This window comes from Barbus barbus (genome assembly GCF_936440315.1).
Source record: "Barbus barbus genome assembly, chromosome: 10".
Taxonomy (NCBI): Eukaryota; Metazoa; Chordata; class Actinopteri; order Cypriniformes; family Cyprinidae; genus Barbus; species Barbus barbus.
The window spans coordinates 18,984,056-19,002,401 of NC_136738.1; the positions used below are offsets into that span (position 1 = coordinate 18,984,056).

The 18,346-nt window shown below is 35.8% G+C and overlaps 2 protein-coding genes across 3 annotated transcripts; one reads left to right on the forward strand and one right to left on the reverse strand.

Moving 5' to 3' along the window:
• The first annotated feature begins 2,835 nt into the window (after window positions 1-2,835).
• Window positions 2,836-8,450, forward strand: LOC306875756 (rho-related GTP-binding protein RhoE-like). Its single transcript, XM_079426475.1, has 5 exons — window positions 2,836-3,300; window positions 3,437-3,524; window positions 5,598-5,707; window positions 6,689-6,817; window positions 7,271-8,450. The coding sequence occupies exons 1-5, from the start codon at window positions 3,193-3,195 to the stop codon at window positions 7,514-7,516; spliced, it is 681 nt and encodes a 226-aa protein (XP_079282601.1). The 5' UTR covers window positions 2,836-3,192; the 3' UTR covers window positions 7,517-8,450.
• Window positions 8,451-8,880: 430 nt separating this feature from the next.
• LOC306875873 (sterol 26-hydroxylase, mitochondrial-like) lies at window positions 8,881-15,534 on the reverse strand. 2 transcript variants are annotated; one of them, XM_079426626.1, is made up of 9 exons: window positions 15,200-15,534; window positions 14,828-15,018; window positions 13,934-14,133; window positions 13,341-13,538; window positions 12,401-12,564; window positions 12,079-12,245; window positions 11,541-11,622; window positions 11,215-11,418; window positions 8,881-10,764 (listed from the first exon to the last, which is right to left on the reverse strand). In XM_079426626.1, exons 1-9 carry the CDS (start codon window positions 15,416-15,418, stop codon window positions 10,645-10,647), a joined length of 1,545 nt encoding a protein of 514 aa, XP_079282752.1. In that variant the 5' UTR covers window positions 15,419-15,534; the 3' UTR covers window positions 8,881-10,644. The 2 variants fall into 2 exon arrangements, with proteins under 2 accessions (XP_079282752.1, XP_079282751.1); XM_079426625.1 differs by having other exon boundaries at window positions 8,887-9,996; window positions 15,200-15,517.
• Between the last annotated feature and the right edge of the window lie 2,812 nt (window positions 15,535-18,346).

The window sequence follows — 18,346 nt, forward strand, 5'->3', positions numbered from 1 at the left end:
TTAAATGCCAGACAACACGGTGTATTCATTTGGAGCTACTTTCGGGTATGGACACAGATAGTTTCCTTTTGGCTTTGCGAAGATTTGTAGCTCGCAGAGGTCGGCCCTATGAAATATTGTCTGATCAAGGGACTAACTTTAAGGGAGGAGAAAGAGAACTTCGGACAGCATTTTCTCAGCTTAGTCCCTTTTTTCAGGAGATGCTTGCCCTCCAACAAATTAAATTCTCCTTTAATCCACCATACTCTCCCCATTTTGGAGGTACTTGGGAAAGAGAGATACGATCTGTTAAGACCGCGTTACAAGTGGTTCTGGGAACACAAGTTGTTTCTGAGGAAGTTCTGTATACTGTGCTTGTTGAAATTGAGGAGTTGTTAAACTCAAAACCTCTTGGCTACGTATCTTCGAATATTTCAGATCTTGATCCCATTACCCCAAATATTTTATTGATGGGGCGGCGAGATGCATCTCTCCCGCAAGTGATGTATGCAGATTCAGAGCTACTTACCCGTAGAAAGTGGAGACACAGTCAAGTTCTTGCAGATCGATTCTGGGCCAGTTTCATTAAGGATTATCTTCCGAATCTTCAGATTCGTCAAAAGTGGAAATTTGATGGCAATCCTATTGTGCCTTTGACGAAGGTTATGATTGTGGACCCCCAGCTTCCTCGTGGACGCTGGCTGGTCGGGACCGTTAGTAAGACTTTATCAAGTTCTGATGGGAGAATAAGAGTTGCTGAAATTCTGAGTGATGGGAAGCATTTAATTCGTCCAGTCAGCCGTTTAATTGTTCTTCCTGAATTGATTGATGGTGAAAGTACAGTAGTATGAATTTTCTTGTATGCAAATGTTAACACATTTGGGGGCGGCTGTAGAAAATTATACTGTGATCTGATTGGTTGACTGAGTCCTGATAAGATCACCTGTGGTCTTTTACTAATCAAGCCTCTGTTTGTGTGAGAAGCTGTCTCTCTACTCACATGGCCTGTGTGGAATTGTTGTGTTGATGACAATGTAAGTTTCTTTTGATTTACTTGATTTGTTCAAACTGATTTATGTATGATTTGTGTTAATGTTATATTGTTTCTATTTGTTTATGGGTTATCAGAAACCAACAATTACCAGCACTTGGTATCAGAGAAATGTCTACTCCTACATGTTGAGAAATAAACTGGAAACATGAGATTGATGACTGAATGAGTTTTAATGGATTCACCATTCCGGTAGCAATAGCCAAACCAGCCTAAAAATCCTTTCAATTTTGTACAACCATCATAATGAACAAAGGCCTATTTTACCTGACATCATCCTATAATTTGGTTAGCATTTAAAATCAAGACAGTTACTGAAATTTCAGTGTTGAGTCATAATGAATTACTATTCATTGCGACTACTACTACTAAATTAAAAAAAAATTAAAGTTATTTGTAGAAATTAGGGAAAGAAGACAAAGCCTTAAAAGGGACAGTTCACCCAAAAATGAAAATTCTGTCATTAATTACTTACCCTCATGTATTTCCAAACCTGTAAGACCTTCATTCATCTTCGGAACACAAATTAAGATAGTTTTGATGAAATCCGAGAGCTTTCTGACCCTGCATAGACAGCAACAGAACTAACACATTTAAGGCCCAGAAAAGTATAGTGAAAGGACATCATTAAAATAGTCCTAGACTATATAGACTATGTAGACTATATTTTATCAAATGTAATTTTATAAAGCTACGAGAATACTTTTTGTGCGCAAAGAAAACAAAATTAATGACTTTATTCAGTGATTTCTTCTCTTCTGGGACAGTCCGCCGTCATTAATGAGAGTACCACGATGCATGCGGATTGCTTTCCTCTGCTTGTAAACAAGGCGCAGCGTATTTGTGTTCGTATTTGTGTCAGCAGCAGGACTCGCATGCGTCATGGTACTCTCAATAAGGGCAGAGGACGGTGATGCAGGGGAAAGGAATTGTTGAATAAAGTTATTTTTTTCTTTGCACACAAAAAGTATTCTCGTAGCTTAAAAAAAAATTACGGTTGAACCACTGATGTCACATGGACTATTTTTAATGATGTCCTTAGACGTTACTGGGCCTGGGAACATTTCAGTTGCGTTGCTGTTTATGGAGGGTCAGAGAGCTCTCGGAATTAATCAAAAATAGCTTAATTTGTGTTCTGAAGATGAACGAAGGACTTACGGTTTGGTCTTATGGGAAGGTCTTTTATTACGAAGGTCTTACGGGAAGGTCTTATGGAATGACATGAGGGTGAGTAATTAATGACAGAATTTTCATTTTAGGGTGAACTATCCCTTTAATGAGTGAGAGAGTGAGTGAGTGAGTGAGTGAGTGAACCCATGCATGAATGAATGAATTAATTAATTAATTAATTAATTAATGAGTAAATAACGTTTTTCACAAAAATATTAAGCAGCACTGTTTTCATCATTGATCATAAGAAATATTTCTTGAGCAAGAAAATCAGAATATTAGATCATTTATGAAAGATCATGTTCAACTGCAAACTGGAGTAGGCTATTGAAAAATTATCTTTGCCAGCACAGAAATAAATTACATTTTGAAATATATTCAAATGCAAACAGTTATTTTAAATTGTATTAGTATTTCTTAATATTAGGCTACTGTCTTAATTTTTCATCAACTAAAATTTGCCTTGGCGAGGTTTCTTATAGGGACCACACGGATAGTGTAACTAACAGTTTTTAGTTAAAAAGTTTAATATTTAGGCTAAACTGGCTATTTAATTGATCGCATTCCAGTCGTATGTTATGTCTATAACTACCTCTGTGTTCTCTTATGTTATTGACAAAATCACATCTCTTTAGCAGCGTTTGTCTCTTTCTCGCGTTGGAGCGCGCTGGAATGCGAGCTGACGCGAGGGGCGGTCTCGCGCTGCGCTCATCACACAAGTATGTGGATGTTTCACAGAGTCCAGAGCGACGCGGGTGAAGCGCTTTACTTCTCAGCTCAGCGGACAGAGGATGCGCCTCACGCCTCTACTGAGAGCCGAGGTTCAGCTTTACACATAACTCACCCTCATCACAACCTGAAGAGCACTGAGGACAACTTAGACCACTTTGAACAGAGAGTAGCCTACTGGAATATTTCTCTCATACTGTAACATGGACAGACTGCAGACTCGAGGTCAGCGACAGTGAAGGAAGATGAGGTTCAGTTAGTCCATGATGGATCACCATCACGATCTGAAATGTAAAATAGTTGTGGTCGGGGACACTCAGTGTGGGAAGACGTCTTTGTTAAATGTTTTTGCCAAAGACTCCTTTCCACAGGTTTGTAGAGAAAAGTCACGACGGTGAACATTAATTCGATTTTTAATGTCATGGGTGCAAAACTTACGTTATGTTTTAGCCCTGAGTTAATAGTTTTGACTAGGTAAATATCATACTTTTGCTTTTTCTCTCACAGAACTATGTTCCTACAGTATTTGAGAACTACACAGCCAGTTTTGAGGTGGACACATTGAGAGTTGAGCTCAGTCTTTGGGATACTTCAGGTAAGAGGAGCAAAAGCCATTTGATGTAGCTAATTTGATGTCTCTGAGGACATTAAATTAGAGATTTTTATCCAAGCCTCCATCATATGCCTCCACACACATTCACATATGTATTTCTTAGTCGTTTTAGAAGCTGTAATGCATTTTTGGAGGTTTTGGGCTTTGTGGGCTGTGTGATGGAGTTTTCTAAAGGCCATGAACCTCCTCCCATTTCTGGTGGACTGGGACTGGGTGAGGATCACAGAGATTTTTGTGAGAGTTATATGATTCATCTGTAGGCGAATGAAATTCATAAGAATAAATCGTGCATATGTGGGATGATGATGTTGAAGAAGACTGAGCAGTTAAGCAAAGATTTAAAAGTGAGTGTATTTTATTAACATAGCTACAAAAATGAAGGTTTTGACGCGGGTTCAGGTTTTCCTTATCAAAAGCAATGTTTATAAGGACATCTTGAGTTATCTACAGTTCAGGTAAATGGTTATAAGCTTTTCATGTTGCACTATCAGCATATTAATTTCTCTTTTGTAAACACCATGGTTGAAGAAATGGAGATTAAAAAGTTTTTGTGGGACTTCAACTGAACCAAGCTGTAAATCTGTGTTTGGTTCTAACTGTAAGCTTTATTTTTTTAAGAGTGTACAGTAAACTAGCCCAATCCAGTTGATACAGACCCACCACGGATTGCCCATGATGTTCTCACAGCAGACTCACTCTTGTCTCCCACACTTCTAGAATGACTCAGATGAATGTTGTTAATGTTAGGTAATACTATTCTCAAAATAAACTACAGATATGTAGGTAGTATGTGATCCTAGCACGATTTCTTACAGCACGGTTGTTTATATATTGTGAAATCTGTTTATATATGCAATCTGAATTTACAGTTATCATCTTTTCCCTCCTCATCTATGTTTTTGTGAGCAACCCATGAAGCTGCTTGCCATCCTTTTATCAGAATGGCCAGACATTTCAAAATGAGACCTCTAAATATTTCAGTAATGATGGCTAATGATCTGAAGTTTGAACTCATTTCAAGCCCTACAAACTTTCTAGAGCAGATTCAACACTCACCTCCCAGAATAGCACTGTAACCTAATTTACTGGGCTTGAATCAGGAGTACATGTGCTGTCTTCCTATAGCGGGACAGTGACTTGCACAGGGACCCCCACAGAAAATCAACCAGTATCAGTTGAACACAATGTCCTTAGAAGATTTTACTTACAGTGACACTTTAAATAAATAAATAGAAAAGGAAAAATCTTATTTATAATTAGCCTTTATTTTAAAGATTTTTTTATTGTAAAATGACAGTAATGTTTGTAATTTATGGGGACGTTGTTCTACAAATTCATGCTATAAATGAATATAAAATAAAATAAAATAAAAAAATACTCCTCACTGATGACTTTCCAGGACATATGTATATGGATTCTGACACTTCTGCATTAAAGTAGCCATACCTGCCAGAAGCTTTTATTTATTTTGTTTTATTTATAAATTAAAAATTATTAATTTTAGAAAACCCTAAAATGATTAAAAATTGATTTTAGCAATTGAAATAAAGCTTAAATAAAATATAATATATTAGATAAAAAACTTAAACATAAAAAAAAACTTGTAAATGTTGCCTTGGCAACTAACTGAAATAAATAATGTGAAGTACTAAAATGACTAAAACTCGAATAAAAATAGATTAAAGCTAAACAGAAATATTAAAAATAACTAAAATGACCAAAACACATAACATTTTTTAAAACTCAAAATAAAAATAAAATTAAAAAAGACAAATGAAAGCTATAATATAAAGGAAAAATGTATAATAAAATTGTATACAGGCTGTTAAAGAGTTTGATTGTGAATATAAATAAGAATTAATTGCAACGGTTTAGCAAAGCGTGCGTATGGAATAAATCTAATAGCAATATACCTTAAAACAATTGAGCTACATAAATATATCACACTAACACGCTGCTTAACTTATCCGCTTTTCTGTTGTACTGTTATTGTACAGATTATTCGTTTATGTAATAATTTATTTATTAGTACAGTGTTTTTGTGTCTATTTGCAGGGTCTCCATACTATGACAACGTGCGCCCCCTCTCTTACGCAGACGCTAATGCAGTTCTCATCTGTTTTGATATCGGTCGACCGGAGACCCTGGAGAATGTGCTAAGGAAGGTAAGCTGATTTTAAAGACATTTGTTCATAGATGCTGAATGTTTATAAACTGTTGTAGCGCTGAACTTTGGTTGGGATATTCTCACAAGCCCCGTCTTTGTAGCAATGAGAACAAAAGTCCAGACATCTGAGAGAAGAGTCCAGTGAATGAGAGTGGGAATGTGTGGGTGGGCTTTGATCCTTTGACTATCACATGAGGGGGAGAACGATATCCAGTAAGAGCTTGTTTATGTTGGGTCTCAGAATCAGAGAGCCTTTGTGCCACAGAATGCTTTGTAACCTCTGATGTCATTGGGAGGCAAGAGGTTTCGAGAGAGCAAGAATTAACCAACTCTATGCTGATGTCATCAGGAGTGATTCTAGGACGGCAGTCACTATACTGTATGCTAGGGTTCTCCACTGGCTGGATGGAAAAAATGTACTAATACAAAATAAATGTGTGTTAGTATCTGGTCATGTCATGGAGTCATGAAGAATAATCATACAATCAGATTTTTATGGGTGCTGAGATAATAAACATGGTTTAGAATCACTGGTTGTCATATAAACAATGTAGAAAGGAATTTGTGGGGCCTGTCATTTTCCAAATAAACAGCTCAATTCAGTATTATACAGAAGAGTACTTGACAAAACAAATAATTATATTATGGCCTTCGAAATTAATTTTAGGTTAACACTTTTACTGATATTATGATATTATTTTAATAACATTGCAATATATATTCAAAAAATTTAATTTAGGTTTTATTTTTAGATTTTCAGTTTTTATTTTAATATTTCATCTTAATTAATGGCAACATTTCACATTTTCAATTTTTAAAACTGATGTTTTCCATCTAATATTTATACTTTATAATTTGCTTTATTACAAAAAAAATTTTTTTTTTTAAGTTTTAGTTAACAATAACAACAAGTTTGATTTTTAAATACATATGATTTTATGATTGTCATCAATCTAACACTAAGTTTTAAATCCTTTAGTGGAAGGGAGAAATCGAAGAATTCTGTCCCAATACTAAAGTACTTTTGGTTGGATGCAAGTCAGACCTGCGTGCAGACCTGGCCACATTTGTGCAGCTGTCCAATGACATTCCTTCATCATATGACCAGGTGAGTAAAGAATATTTTATACCTTTAAAGAAAAAAAGAACAGATGCAAAATATAATTTCAAAAGCTTGTACTAGAAAATAATGCAATTAGACCCTTAGCATAGTATTTTAAGTATCATAGTATTAGTAGTAGCTTAAGTATCTTTACCCAAGGACCTCTTGGCAGTATTAGAGTTTAAACCTGGGTTATAATAACATAGTAGCATATTCATGTACTTATACTTTAAGATTCTTAACTTGCAAAGCAATTAATCATTAATGTTGAACACAATCATATACTTGTGCATTATACTTTAAATTCACTTGATACATTTAGAAATGAAACATTTGGCTGAACTTTAGCTTTGAAATTAGCTATATTTGACCCCTCCTGTTGATGACCTCTGCATTAGATGACTGGAAATCAAGTATTTAGTATTTAAATATATAGTCATTTTTGACTATTTGTTTTAGGGTTCAAACATGGCCAAGCTGATCTCGGCTCCTTACATCGAGTGCTCAGCGCAGCAGTCGGAGAACAGCGTGAGAGACATTTTTCACATAGCCACACTGGCCTGCATCAGTAAAAGCAACAAGAATGTGAAGCGCATCAAGTCCAGCAGAGCCACCAAGAGGACTTCACATGTATCTAACAGGCCTGAGCTGGACTCAGTGTCACGTGTACACAAGACCAAGGCAAAAACCTGCACAGTCATGTGATTTCAGAAGCCATTTCATCTGCATGCATTCCTTCTCCTATCAGGATTCTTTCTAAAACTCCACTGAGGGGAGATATTTTGCACTTCGCTATAATCACAATATGTACGACTGAGTGAGTGACATGTATTAATGATGATGCAGTCTATTCTCCTCATTTAAACCTCAGAACATAAAACACCTAAAGCCGGAAACATGTTCCTATGTACTGCCAAATGAGCACTTACAACTTTGTAGAAGCCGTCCAAAGAAGAATTTCCTCTAGATTTTGTTATTCTTGAACGTACCCCAGTTTATGGATGTAACTAACTTGGATTAATGCATGGTCAGTGCTGCTAACCTTAGTCCTGTACAATCAGACCTGACTGCACCAAAAAGTGGTGTACCTACATTGTAGGTATTTTTTTCTATATGAGCTATTAATATGAGTCAATAAATGAAGCATACCTATATGAGCTATTAATATGAGTCAATAAATGAAGCATACCTGTTGAAAACTGTTGTTAACTCACATCATTATATGCAAACACACCCCAAACACCATATAGCATAAAAACATTCTAAAATCCTTTAAGTATGAGGATTTTAGGGTTTGTATTCTTGTATTGTCTGTATTCTTTCTTTAAAATAACTTAAAAGGATAGTTCACTTAAAAATGAAAATTCTGTCGTCATTTACTCACCCTTAAGTTGTTCCAAACCTCTATGACTTACATTTTGTTTTCAAAAAAAGAAGATATTTTGAAGAATGTTTGTGACCAAACAGTTGCTGGTAGCATTTGTCTTCCACAGTATGGAACTATGACTAAGGAAGTCAATGGGGACCTTATTAACGTTTGTTAAAAAAAGCAAGAGTATAATAATTGCTATACTGATATATGTATCAATGTATCACGGATTGTGATTTAATTATTTAAATGTAAGCTACCTGAAACGTCCTTCATTGGCACTGGCATTTAGTTTGATCCAACACTACCATCTGCTGGATATAATTGGTAAAATATGAAAATACTGTATAAATAGTGTATGCTAAAAATGTATTTTCATTTATTTATTTTATTGAAAGATTACGAAATCAAAAGGCAAATCATCTGCAGAATAAACTTTTAGAGAGAAGGAGAATGCAACTGGGTGACAGGCTTGCAAAATCTATTTTATGCTAAATTCATTTTAAAGTTTGAGATAGAAAAAAAAAAATTTCATAGAAAAAAAACATTTTTAAAAATTATAGATATTTTTTATCACATTAATTTAATCAGCTCTTAGACTTGTGCACTGCCTAGGCCGAAAGTGTCCAACTCAGATTTTGTTTTTTTTTTGACATTTGACTTTTTTCTTTTTTTAAATAAGTGGAACAAAAACAAAAATATGTAAAAGCTGTAATATTTCTATTTATTGCATTTATAATTCTCACCAACATGTAGGCATCACTGGAGTTTGCGTTCATTTTGAAACTGAACTAGAGAGAAGGATTTCATGGAAACTGTGGGCAGGTGTTGCAACATGTGGTCAATCAATATTATTCTTACTATATTCTCACCAGCAAGGACAATGTAACCTAAGATTCATTTCCAATAAAAATAAAAAACACTTAATTAAAAAAATGAAAGTGCATTCACAAAACAAAACACAAATTGACATTATTTGTAAAAGATCTAAAAATCCTCACATCTGACACATTAATCACATGTAATTAAAGCAAACTATTTATACAATGTAATTAAAAAAATGAGTACATTTACAGTATACTGTATAATAGGTAATTATAACTGCAAAATAAGTGTTACAAATAAAAATGCCTTTAAAAAGGCAACAGTCAAGCAATGTAATTTAGTAAGCACTTTGTGTCCACAGGGCTACGCACTGTAGTTACAACCCCAAATCAGAAAAAGTTGGGACAATATGAAAAACGCAAATAAAAAAAGAAAGTAGTGATTTCTAAATTTACTTTGACTTGTATTTCATTGCAGACAATATGAACACAAAATATTTAATGTTTTGTCTGGTCAACTTCATTTCATTTGTAAATATACATCCTTTCCTGTCATTCAGACCTGCAACACATTCCAAAAAAGGTTCGTCATTCATCTATAAGCGATATCACCACATGGGCTCAGGACTACTTTGGCAAGCCTTTGTCAAGTATCACAATGCGTAGTTACATCCACAAATGCCAGTTAAAACTGTACTGTGTCAAAAGGAAGCCCTATGTTAACAGTGTCCAGAAGCGCAGTCGACTTCTCTGGGCTCGCAGGCATCTGGGATGGACCATCACACAGTGGAAACGTGTACTGTGGTCAGCTGAATCAATATTTCAGTTATTTTTTGGGAGAAATGGACGCCGTGTGATCCGGACCAAAGAAGAAGAGGATCATCCAGACTGTTACCAGCAACAAGTCCAAAAGCCAGGGTCTGTCATGGTATGGGGTTGTGTCAGTGCCCTTGGCAAAGGTAACCTTCATTTCTGTGATGGCACCATTAATGCTGAAAAGTACATAGAGATTTTGGAGCACAATATGCTGCCTTCAAGAAGACATATTTTCCAGTGACGCCCATGCATATTTCAACAAGACAATGCAAAACCACATTCTGCACACATTACAAAGTCCTGGCTGCTGCGGAGGAGGGTACGGGGCATTTTGAAGCGCAAAATGCGACAATACTGTACTGTTGTCCACCTTAAGACTTGTTTGGAGGAAGAATGGGACAAAATTACTCCTGAAACACTTCATCGCTTGGTGTCTTCAGTCCCTAAACGTCTTTTAAGTGTTGTGAAAAGGAATGGCAACATTACAAAGTGGTCAATGCTTTACTGTTCCAACTTTTTTTGAAATGTGTTGCAAGAACCAAAATTGGAATACGGGTTTATTTTGAAAAAAACTAAATTCATGAGGAACACATTAAATAATGTGCTGTTGTATTGTTTTCAATGTAATACAGGTCAAATATAATTTAACAAAGTACTGTTTTCAGTTTGATTTTAATTTAACATACCGTCCCAACTTTTTCTGATTTGGGGTTGTATATTTTTCAAATATGTAAGTCATATCAAATATGTAAACAACATTATCTAGAAGCAAACTGCTTTGAGAAGTGCACAGTTATTTATTCAGAAGCATTTGCTTTGACTGGCTACTTTTGCCTATCAATAAACTGCAGGTCAATGGATGTGCCAGGGACCAGCAGAGTTCGTGTGATCGGCTTCACAGTCCTTCCTGAAGGGTCTGGATGCACTTCATAATGTTTAATTAACTGCAAAAGGTAAAAACAAATGAAGGCATGTTGACCTTAACATACACGGTTTTATCACAGGAAACATGCTGATTAGATTAATCTTAGTTACTCATTGATAAGCAGAACTATCTGTAATAGCAGAGAAGGTTGGACCAAAGGTGAAGGACTGAATATTAGGCAAGGATCCAAAACTAAAATAACAAAATTATCAGCTAAACTGGGTCAGGAGAGTCATTGGTGACATGGATGGTTCAACATTCATGTAATGAGCATTTCTTTGTTTTATACCATTTAAACTTAAAATACATTTCTGTTTATTTGCGTTTATTTAAAATCAGAACCTGATTCCAGATTTTCAACGTGGCCTCAGACTTCTGAGCATCACTGTACAGTTTATAGAACCAAAAATCTGTGAAGTACAAGAACTTTTCATTTCGGAACAGAAACATCTGTGAAATGTGTTCTTACCCGGGATAAGAGGAGGTACATCTCCAGCTCAGCCACTCTGCGGCCCAGGCAAGCACGGATACCAAAGCCAAACGGCACAGACCCGAAGGGATGCTGGTTTAACTGCTTCTCCCCCCGGATCCAGCGCTGAGGGAGGAAGGCAGAAGGATTGGGAAACACCTTCTCATCGTAGGACACAGCAAAGTGGCAGAGGTGGAAAAGAGTCTGGAAAACACAGAATACACAGCGCTGATCAGTTTGGACATCTATTTACTGGTACCAAATTGAATGCACATCAGATTCCAGCTGTATTCGTTTCTTGAATGGCAGTTTGTAGTTCAGCTTACATTTTTAGGGAAGAGGTGGCCACCCACCACTATTTCTCTTTCAGCAACGACACGAGCATTCCCAGGAACCACCGGATATAAACTGAGAGAACACGTTTGGAGGACTGAGTTAGCAAGCTAACACAACCCTGTTTTCATTACTTTGACACGCTTTTAATTAAATAATTATCCCAAAAATGTATATTTGCTAAAAATATACTCGCCCTCAGGCCATCCAAACTGTAGATGAATTTGTTTCTTCATCAGAACACACAGAGTATTTTCAGAAATGTAGCATTGCATCACTTGCTCACCAGTGGATCCTCTGCAGTGAATTACTTGTGATGCTTTTATCAGCTGTTTGGACTGTTCAGCTGACGGCACCCATTCACTGCAGAGGATCCAAAACCCTTTCTGATGAAGAAACAAACTCATCTAAATCTTTGATGGCCTGAGGGTGAGTGCATTTCAAGCAACTGTTCATTTTTGGGTGAACTATTCCCTTAAATGTTTATAATTTATAACACAGTATAACTGAGAGATACTGAAGATACTATACCGAAGAGTCTCTCTAACGATGGCCTTTAGCAATGGCATCCTGGTGATGTCTTCACTGCAGGGGACTTTGTCACCCGGGCAGACACTGATAACCTCCTCATACAGCTTCTGTTGGATCTCTGGCTCCCGTGCCAATTGATAAAGTGCCCAGGAAATAGTGTTTGATGTCTAAAGTGAGCATGCATCAAAAATGCAGAATCTCAAATACATTGCAAATACTAGTGATGCTTATTCATAGCTTATTTATTTCTCTTAGTTTTAAATCAAATGTTGTATGGCAAGATAAGTAATGCTTTGAATCCTTAAAGAGTGAAGATACTTACAGTGTCGACTCCTGCCAGCAGAAGCTCTGTAATGCTTCCCAAAACCTCAGTGAAGGACATCTGTTCACTGATCAGGAGGTGTGTGAGATACTCGCCCTCCACTGGCTGCCCATGTTTCACTTTTTCCTGAATCTCTGCCATCTTCTCTTGCACTAGTTCATCCGCTGTGCAAAAAAAACAAAAACTGCATATTTAAAGATGACTAGCATTCTGTTACCTAATGAATATAGTTTGTATAGAGACACTCTACACTACTGTTCAAATGTTTGGGGGGTTGTTTATTTAAATAAGTATCTTGTTGTCACATAGACTGCAATTATTTGATAAAAAATGCAGTTAAAACATTAACATCGTAAACTATTATTACACTATTTTCGATTTAAATATATTTTAGATTATGATTATTTATATCTATATAATTATTCATATTAATATTACTAATATTTTTTTCTATTTTAATATATCAAAAATTTTTTATTTATTTGTGTGTTGGCTACGCTGAATTTTCAGCAGCCATTACTCTAACCTTCAGTGTCACATGATCCTTCAGAAATCATTCTAATATCCTTATTTGGGGCTCAAGAAACATTTCTTATAAATATAATCAATGTTGAAAACATTTGTGCTGCTTAATATTTTTGTGGAATGTATCAACAAGTGATTTTTTTCAGGTTTCTTTGATGAATAGAAAGTTGAAAAGAACAGCATTTATTTTAAATAGACATCTTTTGGAACATTATAAATGTCTTTACGGTCACTTTTGATCAATATAATGTATCTTTCCTGAATAAAAATATTAATTTACTTATTTATTTTTTTTTACTTATCAATCCAAACAGTCGTGTAAATAAACATGACAACAACAAAAGCATTTTTATTCATAACAATAATTTTATGTAATTTTTTTATCTTTTAAACATGACAATATAAATAGACTTACCAACTTTGAACAAATGGTCCCAAACAGCCACAAAATGCTTCCAAAAAGGCATGTAGGGCCAGAGAGATTTGGGGAACAGGATCACGATGGGAGAAAGACGGAACATTTCTCCAACAGAGAAGATAAACTTCTGTGTTTCTTCAGGAACCACATCATTCAGACACCCCATACGAGTTTCAAACAACACTGAGCATATTCCTTATGAACCAAAGACAAAAAAAATGACAGTGTTGGTGTGTGTGCGATAATAAAAACTACACCTAAAATCAAAATTACATATTATTGCATTGCAAATAATGCAATAATATATGTACACAATGTTATCTTTACGGCTATATATTAGAGCATAATTGCTTTCCAGGTATTTTTATAAAGTTGAAATGAAAATAAAGTTGAAACTGCAGATGATTAGAAGCTATGAACTTGTCAAGGTGAATGCTTTTTATAGGATGGCCTTTGTTATCTACTGCATGCATGTGTGGAGTTGACCCTTTTTACACACCTGATTTATTAAAACTGCTAATATCAATGCCTGGGAATGACTTTATGGCATAATTCAATATCTTGACCTTTTAAATTATGTTATAGCCTACCTTCAAAGGCAAACTTGTACAGTTCTCCTGCCACATCATAAACCATAAGGTCATTGCCTTTTGTTGTTCTAAGCTTCGCCACCTTCTCAATAAAGTCGCTCACCACACCATTAATGGCATTGGTGTAGGAGGACACGTGTTTGGGCTTCAGCATGCGAGGATTCAGGATGCTTCTAATGCGCTGCCACTCCGCTCCCATTCTGAAACGGGACAATTATGAGTACATTTCTGTCAGCATAACGACTTTCTCATACATCTTTGCATTATAATTTTCTAACATAAAAAAGTGGACATTTTATATTCAAAATATGTTCTGAACATTGCTTATGTGGTAAAGCTGATTAAATTCATGCAGTGTTCTCTCTAGGTCAGTTTATAGTTGACCTCTGGACACTGAATGAGTATGCCCTCATTTTCTTCATTTATGTTTGGAGGTTGTTATGGTTCCTCAAATCTAGTTTTCCCACTAACACTTGCATTTATCGTCTGCCCCAGTTGCCATCCTTTACACAGATTTCAATGCAATTTCATTGTTCACTTTAAGATCTCAAAAACAATTCCCTATTTATTCCCAGTAAAATGGGTTTAGCATACAAATTCCATGAATTTTTTTCTAGAATTAAGTTTTGGTTTACTGTTCAACGGACACAATATGTCTTCAGTCATGTTTTCATTTTGTACATTACTCACTTTTTAAGCAAACAAGCTCCTATAGTTACTCAATACATGTTCAGACGTGACTATGTTTGTGGCTTCATAACACCTGCAGATGTTTTTATGTATAATTTTGCAGCAGCTGGCAGCATTATGGTTGCACAATATGAGTGCAATGAATGCATTTAAATAACAAACGAATGTTTTGCCAATAATACTAGGGTTTCCAATGTTACTTACTCCGTGAGGGGTCCATAGGCACGATTCCGGAGTTTTCGGTAGCCTCTCCAGTGGGGCATGTCAGTACGGATGGGATGGCGACCCTCTTGCCGTAGAACCTGTTCTATGAGGTCTGCATTGGCCACATTAACTACAACCAGTGGTCCATAGCTGGACTTCCAAAGGGGGCCATAGATTTTGCTGTGCTCTATCTACATTAATTACACATTTTTGTTTAAATAAAGATTCATGTTATATATATAACTGCCCTTTAGGGTGCTATTTAATATACAAAACATATATAACAAAGATATAAAAACCCAACATAACTGTCCACTCCAGGAAGGAATGAAGACAATCATTTGATTAAAAGTGAATCTTATGAATGTTTACCTGCATTTGATGCGTCGTTTGAAAATAACCTTTCCCAAAGAGCCAGTATAATGATGTCAGAAAGCTAGGACCATCCAAGTCGTCCATGTTTTTTTGTTTATCACCACCTATTAGTGTGCTGGTTGCCCGAGTGCAGAATATCGATGTGAGGCATTTGATTCCTCCGTAGTCCTGCTTGCATAAAAATAATATAGTGCTCCGTATTGAATTGGAAAACATGTCTAACCTCGCAGTCCACAGCACAGTCAGTACAATAGTCCTGTTAGAGCAGTGTGCTTGTTATGGCAGTCTGTGCCCAAAGCGACTCTTCCCTGCAAATGAACTTGAGTAAACTCGCTTGTTCTGGAGGGCAACACTGCTCCTGTTGAGATTCCGTGAAAGTCGCCAGTGTTACTACCATTACAAAATACAACTGTTAGAACAATGCATGTAATCTTGCGGCGTATTACAGTAATTTCAAGCGAGTAAAATATTCAGTAAAGACTTGAATATATTTGTAAAAAGTCTCTAATGCATTTTTTTGACGTCTTCAGTGTCACGTCATGATCCTTCAGAGATCGTTCTAATATGCAGATTTGGAACAGAATGTTCAAATATTTATTTGAAATAGGAATAGATTGTGCAACAATAGTATATAAAACTTCACTATCACTTTTGATCAATTTAATGCGTCCTTTTGCGCTTTTCACAGAACAAATTTAACAAAAGTGTTTCTATTCACTGAATGTTACAAGTCACAAAATGGGTCGCGAGAACTCTGGATGTTTTCAAACTGCTTTTCATTTCATCTGTTGAATTCACCATGGTCAAACTAGATATTTAGGGGCCAAGCACCGAAGGGTGCGAAGGCACCTATTGAAACCGTTAGCGTTATTATTCTGCTTCTTCTTCTTCTTCCGCCGCAAATGAATGGCAGCCCATATAGGCGATTGCGGGAAAGTTGTAAAATTTGGCACACTGATAGCTGATAGTGTCAATAGTAACCACAGCAAATTTGGAGTCTCTAACTCAAACTCTCTAGCGCCACCACTTGTCCACAAATTCACTTTTGAAATGCTAATAACCTTTGAACCGTAAGCCACAAAATGAAAATTCTTTTTTCCTCTTAATCGTTGGCTCAAGCCGATCGAATCAAGTCCAAAATTCAAAAATCGTAAGGTTTAGTTTTTTCGCTATCTTCAATTGTTCGTAAAACCTACTTTGTCGAACTCGTCCTAGACGGTTTGTCCAATTCTCACCAAAATTGGCTCAGATCATCTACAGACCATGGAGGCAAAAAGTTATGGAATTCAAGTCGATTCGTCCAAACATTCTCGAATACCACACTAACGAATTCGTCGAAAAGCACGCAAAAATGGATGAGACTATATCTCCGCAAGGGTTTGGCTTATTGACAAGAAACTCGGTGTGTCTTATAAAAACTATATGACCTGAGACCTCCTGCAGAGTTTCGGCACTGTGCCACCTAGTGGGCAGGATATATGAAAAATGCATGTTTTTTCTTATAACTTGTGAATGATTTGGCCAAAAATCATAAAAATGGTTTCCCATGTGAGCCATTTTGGGCGTCGGCCATGTTGAATTTTGTCTTAAAATGCTCTATTTTACGAACGCATTGACATATCGTTACGAAACTCGGTATGCATCTTCAACACCATGCCCTGATGGGACTCAATAAGTTTGGAGGCAGATATAATGAAATTTCTAAAAATGCTAATAACTTTTGCTTACAATAGCCTATTGTAATAAAACTCATATTGATAGATTCCTTGGTTCATGCCGAGAGCATCGATACCAATTTTGCTATATTTGGATGAACTTCCTGTCCGCCATTGTGAGTCATGTTGAAAACCTACTTTTTCGAACTCCTCCTACACCGTTAGTCCGATTTTCACCAAATTTGACTCGGATCATCTTCAGACCATGCTGACAAATAATTATGGATTTTGTGTCGATATACGAAACAGTTTTCGTTTAGCGCGTCAACGAATTTGCTGGTTAGATTCCAAACTGCATCTAAGGCTGTATCTCAACGAAACTTTGACATATTCACACCAAAATTTGTATGTGACGTGACCTCACACTGACCACGCCACGTCAGTTTGGTATCAGCGCCACCTATTGGTCAAGAGTAATAAGCCATTCATTAATTATTAATAATGAAATTTACAAAAATGCTAATAACTTTTGATTGCATTAGCCTATTGTAATGAAAATGGTCTCAAATTATTCCTTGGGTCATGCTGACAACACACGTCAATCATGTCATAATAAGTCGAACTTCCTGGCCGCCATTTTGATTTCTCTTGAAAACCTACTTTTTCAAACTCATCCTAGACCGTTGGTCCGATTTTCACCAAAATCGAATCATATCATCTTCAGACCATGCTGACAAAAGGTTATGGATTTCGTGTTGATAGACAAAACCGTTTTCACATACCACAACAACGAATTTGAAACATGATGCCAAAGTGACACTTTTTTAAAAAAAAAAAATAATTTTTTTTATTAATGCAATACAAAAACACAGAGTTGACATTCAAATAATGATTGTACACAATATACAAAGTATCATGAATATACATTACTGAAATCAAGTACTACAGATTATAAGAGAAAAGTAGGAAAGGAGGAAAAAAGAAAGACAAAACCATAAGAAGTTGAGGGTAAGACATTTAAATATCAATTACAGTATACAAATTAAAGTCATTGCAGAATGAAGTAGTTCTTCTTGCTTTCTTATTTTCTGACAATGAAATGGTATTTAGGTAATTTTTAAATTCTTTCAAAAAAACAATAAAATGCGGTTTGTTGTTGGCAAATTTACATTTGTGAATGTAAAATTTACAAAGAAAAAAAATTAAATTTATAACAAAACAAGCATTGCTTTTAGTAGAATCAGACTCATAATGCCCAAACATAATTCCTTTGAAAGTAATGGATACATTTTGCTGGATATTCTCATTAATAAATGAACCAACATGTTTCCAGAGTTGTACAGTATAATGACAAGTCCAGAATAAATGAAAAACAGTTTCAGAATGAAATTCACAAAATGAACATTTAGTATCAATGTTAGCCTTATACTTCTCCATAAAATGTTTAACAGGATAAAATGTATTAATTAATTTGAAAGAAACTTCTTTT

Excerpts from the sequence above, each read along its gene's own strand:
- LOC306875756 (XM_079426475.1), top strand. The coding sequence starts at position 3,193 with ATGATGGATCACCATCACGATCTGAAATGTAAAATAGTTGTGGTCGGG. Across the intron at positions 3,301-3,436 it reads CCAAAGACTCCTTTCCACAG|AACTATGTTCCTACAGTATT; the intron begins GTTTGTAGAGAA and ends TTTCTCTCACAG. Across the intron at positions 6,818-7,270 it reads TTCCTTCATCATATGACCAG|GGTTCAAACATGGCCAAGCT; the intron begins GTGAGTAAAGAA and ends TATTTGTTTTAG.
- LOC306875873 (XM_079426626.1), bottom strand. The coding sequence starts at position 15,418 with ATGTTTTCCAATTCAATACGGAGCACTATATTATTTTTATGCAAGCAG. Across the intron at positions 15,019-15,199 it reads AAACGACGCATCAAATGCAG|ATAGAGCACAGCAAAATCTA; the intron begins GTAAACATTCAT and ends TAATTAATGTAG. Across the intron at positions 12,565-13,340 it reads GGACCATTTGTTCAAAGTTG|CGGATGAACTAGTGCAAGAG; the intron begins GTAAGTCTATTT and ends TTTTTTGCACAG.